The following is a 9,317-nucleotide window of genomic DNA, read 5'->3' as shown; positions in this document are numbered from 1 at the left end:
AGCGTGGACGAGGTTGACACCTCTTGGCTGTTACGAGGAATAGCTCGTCAGGTTAGGGAAGAAATGAGACGGGATTTTGGGGGAACAAGCTATCCACCAGTGCACTAGAGTTGTACCATTGACCAGTTTACACGTTTGAAACCCTCGTCTTTTAAGGGTGGCACTGATCCGATTAAGGCTGAGATGTGGATGCAAGAAATGGAGAAAATCGTAGCTGTGTTGAATTATACTGAGGAGTAGAAGGTCCTCTTCGTCACCTTCAAACTGGCCAGAGAAGCTTAACGGTGGTGACATGCGATGAAACTATTAGAGGAACAACGAGCGGTACCTATAGCTATGACCAGGGGTTGCTTCAAGCAGGTTTTCTATGACCAATATTTTTCCGCCACCACCAAAAATGCAAAGTCAAAGGAATTTTTCAGCTTGACTCAAGGGCGCCTCACAGTTCAGCAGTACGCTGCAAAATTTCTGGAGTTATCTTGTTTTGCACCTTCTATGGTTCCAAATGAATATCAGAAGGTAAGGTGGTTTGAGAGGGGCCTGAATCAAAGAATCCACGAGCATATGGCGTGTTTGCAGATTCAGGACTTCACGGAGTTGGTGGAGAAAGCTACGGTGGCAAAGTCAAGTCTGCAGAGGGGTACGGAAGCATCAGAACGAAGGAAGAGGCTTGCATCTCCACAATCTCAAAAAAATGTTAGACAAGGATCGTGGAGGGGAGACAGAGATACAACAGGCCAGGGGTCAGAAAGAAGTGATTGGGGATGGTAGAGCGACTCGTCACGCCCCCATTGCCCTAGATGTAATCAGCGGCATTGGGGAGAATGCCGGGCTAGGAGTGTTATATGCTACAGGTGTAGTAAACAGGGCCACATAGCTTGGGAATGTTGAGAACTGCCGAATAATGCACCAGCCCCGAACCAAAATTAGAATCAAAGGAATAATCTGGTGCCTCACGGAGGCGGAGGTTCGGCGCGTGTCTATATTTTGGGTACACCTGAAGAGGGCAACCCTAAAGGCCCAGGTAATATGCTTATGTGTAATATGTTTACATTAGTATGTGTGTTAATGTTGTTTGACTTTGCATAATTTGATGTTGCACATGTTAGAGTTGTTTGGAATTTGTGAATATGGTTAATTAGCTTAATGGTGTGTAAATGGGTGACTAACGAATTTCGGGGACGAAATTCTTTTAAGAGGAGGAGAATGAAAAAACCCGGAAAATTTTAAATAATTTGAAATAATAAGGAAGATAGAAGGGAAGGAAGAATAAATTCTAAAAGGTGGCAGCAAACATTCGTCGACAAATGTTCTTCTTAGCTCGTCGACGAGGGTACGTGTCTCGTCGATGAGGAATTACCGAGAGGGGTTTTTCGTATGACTAAAATTCATCGATGAGTTGGCTATCTCGTTGACAAACTGTGTACTCGGACTCGTCGACGAATCGACGTGTCTCGTTAACGAATCCCTGCGTATAAATAGTGGATTTCTTTCATTTCAGCGCGACAATCAGAAGCTGCCACGAGAGTCCTGGGAAGATTCTCTACGGTATAGACGGAGTGGATCTTTGATTTAAGTAGTTTGGGAAACATTTCAAAACCAAGGTAAGTGAATTATTTTGGAATTTCTTTAACAAATATTGTCCTTTGGAGCTTAGGAAGTACTATAGGAGTATTATACTAAGATTTGAGGAACTTGGAATTTTGGATTTCAGGGTCTCGTTCTGTTAATTTTGGGTTGAATTTCGAGGAGCAGGTAAGGGGAAATATCTTATAATGGTTTTTTATTAATTTTAAACGACTAGTTTCAAGTATAAATTTATATATATATATATATATATATACAGGTATAATTTTCTAAACCTTGATGGTATTGAAATGTTGTTTTTAGATAAATAAATTATATTGGAAAAAATCGTATGGTTGAAACCATTTTTTTGATAAATTAAATGATTGTGGACATTGTGGAATGAAGATTTATTGAGAATGCAAATATTGTTTCATTGTGAATTCTGACTGGTGGAATATGCTAAAGTGGTGTTTAATTGTGGTAGAATTATGGATATGTTGATTGATTGGTTGTTGATGATTTGGGTTGTGGTTCATGTAAATTACGATATAGCGATGGTAGTGGTATGAGGAGGTCGTTATATCGTACCTGATATAACCGTCATATAACGTTGGCAGTGGTATGAGAAGGTTGTTTACCTATTTACTATGAACGGAGTGGTTGTGTTGTAACCTGTGTGGACCAGTCCTGTGTGCACATTTATGCTGTGATTTGGTTAGTCAGGCATGGACCAGTCCTATGTGGACATTTATGCTATGTTTTGGTTAGTCCTGTATGGACCAGTCTTGTGTGGACATTTATGTTGTGATTTGTTAGGGTCCTGTGTGGACAATTACATGATATGTGAATATAAACCCTATGTGGTTAAAAATTGGAAACTGTATAAATATTCTATGTGGATTGATTGTGATATGGGTATAAGTGTGACTTTAATTAATTAACTATTTAGGGTAAAGTAGATTACTCCACCCGAGGGCTTGCTGAGAAAGGCGAGTACTCTGGTAATTAATCGTAGGTACTAGAGTAAAAGGAAGTCACTTGTATGGGCGGGTGATCTTCCCTATTCTCGGTAACTTTACCTGAATACATAACTCGAGGGCTTACTGAGAAAGGTGAGTGCCTTGGTGTTAGCACGAGAGTAGAGGGAAACTACTTGTATGGGCCGGTAGATTTCTTTATGCTTGGGAATTACTAATAAAATATTGATGATTGTGGAATGTGGTTGGATGGCAAAGCCGTTGACTTTGTGTGATTATGGGCAAGATATTTTGGGTTACTTGTGGATCGTGGATGCATTTTTGATAGATATTTTAATTGTATATTAAACACTTCAGCCACACACTGTTATAAACTATTTTTTCCTTATTGAGAGGTGTCTTACCCCATCACATGTTAAATCTTTTCAAGTTATCCGAGTGATCGAGCTTAGATAGCTTCAAGGTAGGGTAGTTTTGTGAGTGAGACTTAAACGGTTATGTTTTAGTTTTTATGCTTTATTAAATTTCTGTCAGGTTTTGTATTATAGAGAACGTGGATATGTGAAATGAGTTTGATGATGTATAATTATAGAACTATGGTATATTCCCCCCCCCCCCTTTTTTTTTTTTGGCCCGCACCCCCCCCCCCCCAAAAAAAAAGTCATGTTTGCATGAATTTAAAGAAAAGAAAGACCTCCCTCTATTGCCCTAGCTACTGCCGCCCCTCTCCCCCTTTTTTATGTGCGCATGGGCTTATTTTGCATAGCCCATGTGCAACTCCCTATTGTTGCCCTAGCCAACTTACATTCCCGTAAAAGAGGACCCGGACTCAATAAAAAAAAAAAACGACTCAATAAAATACCAAATCGAATGAACTCCATTTTTAAAATTTAAAAGGCTCAACTTAAGACTCAATTTGAAAGACTCCATCTAAAAATTAAAAGACCTGATTTAAAAACTCAATGAAAAACTTAAGAATTAAGAGACTCCATTTAAACATTGAAAGACTCATTAAAAATTAAAAGACTCAATTTAAAAATTGAAAGACTCATTTTAAGAATTAAACAACTCCAATTTAAAAATCCCAAGGACTAAATTTTTAAATGATCAAGACTTGATTTTTGAAACGACCGGAACTCGATTTTATTCAAATAACCTAGACTTCAACATGACTGGAACAATCAAGACTCGATCGGATACCTAAACTCAAATTAAAAATACGAGGACTCAATTTTAAAATACTTGGACTCAATTTTAAAATAGACTAGGACTCAATTGGATCCTTCCCATTTCCGAGAATACAAGTTCAACATTTTAGTGCCAAGTGTCTTCTTTAAACAACCTGGTTAAAATTGGGGTGTCTACACCACTAACTCTTACAACTAACTAAATCAATCTTTTCATCAAAATTTTGTTAAAAAAAAATAATGGGATAAAATCATAAAAATGCAATGACCTTATTTCTTTAACAATTCCATCCACCAACTTGAGTTCAATAGAGAGTTTACTAGGTATTAATGAATCAAAATGTATTTATGTTGTGTTTGGGAATATAAATTTCAGATCTTGAATTTTGATTTCGATGGATTTGGACAAATTCTAATACAATTTCATATTACATCTTCTCCAAAACTAATACAACCTCAAATCCAAAACCTCTTCAAACATACGGTGAGTTAGGTTATTTTATCATTGAATTAATTTTATTGTTTTACAAACTGTTGATAATGACTCTAGCATAATTGATAAATGTAATTGAATAAGTTTGGGAAGATTGATTAGTTTGTAAATAAATTAAAAAAAAATTTAAATTCAAAAGTTTATTTCTATAAATATATAAATAATACCTGTAACGCCCCAATCTGAGTTTGCCAAGGAGCACTCCGTCTCTCCTCCTCCACTTGGACCAAATAACAAGAGGTGGGCCTTATCGGACTAATGAGCGACCCCAAAGACCAACACGTGTCCTTTTTAATATGTTTTGTCCTTAGACACACACTTCATGAGAAAACTTCCCAGAAGGTCGCCCATCCCAAAATTACTCCAAGTTAAACACGCTTAACCATGAAGTTCTTATGGGAAGACTCCTAAAAAAAAAGTGCACCTTATTGATATAAGTGATAACATCTAATCCTTTTAAACTTTTTTTCCATAGGGTATCACATTCTCCCCCCATTTATAGAACGTAACGTCCTCGTTACGAACCCACATTTCCAAACTTAGGCGATGTGAACCTTATCACACTTCCAGTTAAGTAATTGCTCTGATACCATTTTGTAACATCCCAACCTGGGTCCGTCAGGGAGCACTGCATCCTCCACCTAGACCAGCCAACAGGGGGCGAGCCTTATCAGACTAAGGAATGACCCAACAAACCAACACATATCCTTTTCAATGTGTTTTGTCTTCACTCACACATTTCATAAGAAAACTTTTCAGAAGATCACTCATCTCAAGATTACTTCAAGTCAAACACACTTAACCATGAAGTTCTTATGGGAAAACTCCTGAAAAGAAATGTGCACTTTGTTGATATGGGTAGTAACATCTAATCCTTTTAAGTCTTCCTTCTACGGGGTATCACAATATCAGTATCAATTAACATATCGAGAATTTTTTTTATATTAATAAAAAAAAAAAAAAAAACCATCATTGGAAAAATAAAATTTAGTTTTTTTTTTTTTTTTTTAACTTAAATTTTTCAATAGGTGGAAACACTTTTGGAGTGTATTTGGTGAAAAAAAAAATATTTATATGGATGTTCTTGAATGTAAACATAAATCTAGAATTAAATATAATAAGCTCACATGCTCAAAGTTAACAAAAATCTTAAATGAATTAATTGTGCAAAATATTAGAAAAATCTCATGAGATTTATCTAATAAATTTTATAAGAATTAGTACAATGTTACTGTAGGTTATATATATATGTATTTGAAAGATGGTAAGAATCAATATATGAGGACAGACAGCCGAGTTGGATTGTCTTTATACTAGAGTTTTATCTTGTTAATTTAGCTTTGTTTTGGCCTTTGTGCTCCTGATATGCCCAAATTGATTGTAAGTACTTTTGATATTTCTTTGATTGGGAGCTTTGGCCTCCTTCCTCTCATTGGTATGCCCAGAATTTCTATACATATTATTTTTTATCAATATAATTTATTTTTTTTTAAATAAAAGAGTAAAAAATGAAATGAAATGAAATTTTTTAATACTCTCATGTCTGGACTGAACAGTAGTCATTATTTTGTGCAAAATAGTGTTTAAATTAGTAATAACTGGAACGAATATAAAAGAATTACTGGCTCTCAAAATAGGATAAATCCATGAATCAGACCAACGCCAACTTGTTCAAAATGGCAAGACTATTATTTCCTGGAAGAGATTTTTTTTTCGGTTGAAGTCATAAAAAGATATGATTGTAAAAAGGAATCGGTGTTGGGATTGTATTTGTGGGTTCTGGGTTAGATGGATGAGATTCCATGTGGCCCCCTTCCCTTAATGCAAATTACCATACTTGGAAACTAAAGCACAATTTATATCTAAATAGATCCTACCTGTCACACACTAGCGCACCATTTTTACCAAATTAGCTGGCCAACAAGTGCCCTAACCAGGAGCTGCCACGTACCCCTCCACTTTCTCAACCCACGAGCAGAGGCCAGCCAGCCAGCCAGCCTTGACCCTTTTTATTTGCCTACTTGGATTCCTGATGGGGAAGTACTCAAAGGACTTAATGGCATGCCAATATGTCATTGGCCCATGCCCCCGAAAGGCCAAAAGGGCATATCACTTGAGATCTATAGGCCGTCAAAGCAGACAAAGCAAAATTTCACCTTACACGTGAATGTTGGGAAGACCTTAATTATATATGAATGGCCTATATTTTAATTTGGAGAGTGTTTATTATTGCGGGGTTCAATAAGTTAGAATGGATAAATTAAATATGTTGCACTAATCATATTAGTGACTAGTGAATCTCAAGAGGTTTTTTTTTTTTTTTTTTTTTTTGTAATGTGAAGAAAGGATGAAGTCCATAATTTGTATCGTTAAATTTTACTAGCAAGTATTGGAATACATTTTTTATTTAATTTTATTTATAATTAGATTGAGCTAATTAATTAATTGAACAAAAGATACTTACATCCTTTGAGATTCGACGAAAAGATAAAAAAAAATTTATTATAGAACTCTACTCCAATTTATCAAAATTAAAAAATACATTTTTTTAAAATAAAAATAAAAATGAAAGATCTATAATTTGTCGATAAATTTTAGAAAATGTCTCTGAAAATTTTAAAAGTTTAGAAAAGATTTCTAAAATTTTGGAAAAAATCGTCATCTTTTTATCCAACCTTAATAGATATTATTAATTTTCTGGATTGCTTAATCCCCAAGTTTCCCATGCATGTTGGCGGCAGGCTCAGTTAATGCCCTCATTGGAGGTTCGCGCGTGGGGTACTTCCCTCCAAAAAAATATCTATTCCTGGAGGGTGACGTGTAGGGAAAAACGATAAAAGGGCAACCATGTGGGTCCCTTCTCGTGACCCAATGAATATCACAACCGTTCGAAGGGGTGCCACGTAGCTCCGGTCACAGTACACCTGTCCCTTATATAACCATGCTGTTGCCGCACCATTGTCTCCTGACCATGCTCCCGCGAGCTCCTCCCCCAACCCCAACACTCAGTGGCGGAGCGGAGACACTGGCAGGCATCCGAACACGCATGAAATGGAATCCAACGCCGTCATCGCACCGTTCATAATGAAGACCTATCAGATCGTCAACGATCCCACGACCGACCCCATCATCACCTGGGGCCCAGCCAACAACAGCTTCGTCGTCGCCGATCCCCTCGATTTCTCCCAGAGGATCCTCCCCGCCTTCTTCAAGCACAACAACTTCTCCAGCTTCGTCCGGCAGCTCAATACCTACGTCAGTAATAGTCCGTAACTTTAGCTACTCTCTCTGCGAATTTTCCAATTTGTGCTTCTGGCTAACTGCCTTCTGCAACTGTTTCACTTTCAGGGTTTCAGGAAGGTGGACCCCGACCGGTGGGAGTTCGCCAACGAATGGTTCCTCCGCGGGCAGAAACACCTGCTGACGAATATCGTCCGGCGGAAGCAGATCCCCGGTCGAAGTGCGTATAATAGGCAGACGGAGGAAGAAGACGATGAAGAGATTCTGAAGGAGATCTGGAGGCTGAAGCAAGAGCAGAAGACTCTGGAAGAAGAGCTTCAAGGAATGAACAAGCGATTGGAGGCCACGGAGCGGAGGCCTCACCAAATGATGGCGTTTCTCTCCAAGGTCGTCGAAGACCCGGAGCTCTTGCCCCGAATGATGCTCGAGAAAGAGAGGGCCAAGAGGTTGACGGAGAAGCGGCGGCGATTGATGATCTCCTCGCCGCCGTCGTCGTCGTCGTCGGGAATGGGTACGAGCGGTTCTGTCAAGACGGAGGACGAGGAAGACGGCCCTGTAGGAGCGAATTCGAATTTATCGCCGGAAACCGGATTGGAAGCCTTTTACAGGTCTTCGCCGTCGCCGGAGACTCTTCCTCCCGGGTGGTTGAGCCAGGGGAAGATCATAGGTCAGGCGCCAATCGCTCAAGTTCCGTTCGGATTCGCCGCGGTACCTAGTTCGACGGCGGCGGTGGTTGTGGATGGAATGATGGATAGAACGGCGGAGATGGTGCCGGGCGGAGCCGTTTCCGGATATGATAATAGTGATGGCGGCCATATCAGGTATCTTATGGAAATGGCGGCGGGGGTAGAGGCGCGTCCACCGCCTTATCCGTTCTCCCTGTTTGGAGGTGGCTTTTAGTTGCTAATTCACAAGATTTATCTGCGGTTCTATTTCCTGTATTTTTTATTTTGGCCTCATTTTCCCTTTTTTTCTTTTTTTTTTTTTAGCATTTTCCCCTTTTTGTGAATTGGAAAAATAATTATTAATTTTTTATGCATCGAATATATATATATATATATCCTTAAGAGGTGAAAGAACGCAATTATTCAGTTTATTTTACACAAAAGCCAATTAGCTTTCTTATATACCAAAATTTGTTCATCTCGAATCATTACTTGCTAATAAAAAAAAGTGTTGCAAAGATAAATTTAAGAGCACAAATTTTAACTAACTAATTATTTGATTGTTAATATTATAAAAAAATTATTATTGACTTATCACATTGAATAATTATTTTCTTACGAATCCATCATTAGGGTTAAACACTCAAACCGTAATATATGAGAGAATCTATGATATGTTCAACTAATCGGTGGGTATCTATGAGTCATATATAATTGAGGTTAATGTATATTTAATAAAATATTATATTATAATGATTAACCCATGTCATTGTGCTTACACTTTATCTTAAGTACACACGTTTTTTTAGTGCTATTTTATTTTATAGTCAAAATATTTAAATGACTATCTTACTTTTACTCGACCAAACAGGAAAAGAAAAGACGAAAAAACAAAAAGACAAACATAGAATATTTCTCAGAAGATCTTTCATTTCACAAAGTTTCGTGAAATAGTAAGACTAATATTATAGAAAAACATAAATCAGATTTTCAAAGCACAAATCAAAGTTGGATATTAAGTCAAACATGGTTTTCGTATATACTATAGACGTGTTATGTTTCAACAAAATACTAATAAGTAATATACTAAAAATATTCACATTCTTTGAGATATGATAAAAAGACAGACTTGTGGTGAGGTTTGTTTAAAAAATCTCAAGATCTTTCATTAAAATTTGTCAAAAAG

At 37.5% G+C, this 9,317-nt stretch overlaps 1 protein-coding gene across 1 annotated transcript; it reads left to right on the top strand.

The window, feature by feature from the left end:
* The first annotated feature begins 6,730 nt into the window (after positions 1-6,730).
* Positions 6,731-8,494, top strand: LOC131157478 (heat stress transcription factor C-1). Its single transcript, XM_058111667.1, has 2 exons — positions 6,731-7,481; positions 7,575-8,494. Exons 1-2 carry the CDS (start codon positions 7,278-7,280, stop codon positions 8,364-8,366), a joined length of 996 nt encoding a protein of 331 aa, XP_057967650.1. The 5' UTR covers positions 6,731-7,277; the 3' UTR covers positions 8,367-8,494.
* Positions 8,495-9,317: the final 823 nt, after the last annotated feature.

This window comes from Malania oleifera, chromosome 6 (assembly GCF_029873635.1).
Source record: "Malania oleifera isolate guangnan ecotype guangnan chromosome 6, ASM2987363v1, whole genome shotgun sequence".
NCBI classification, from domain to species: Eukaryota; Viridiplantae; Streptophyta; class Magnoliopsida; order Santalales; family Ximeniaceae; genus Malania; species Malania oleifera.
Note: the sequence above shows the minus strand (reverse complement) of the source record. Positions and strands in the feature narration are given on the sequence as shown.

What these genes read in the sequence shown, in the direction of transcription:
- LOC131157478 (XM_058111667.1), top strand. Translation starts at nt 7,278, where the DNA reads ATGGAATCCAACGCCGTCATCGCACCGTTCATAATGAAGACCTATCAG. An exon ending in TCCGGCAGCTCAATACCTAC is followed by an intron (nt 7,482 to 7,574) that starts GTCAGTAATAGT and finishes TTTCACTTTCAG; the next exon opens with GGTTTCAGGAAGGTGGACCC.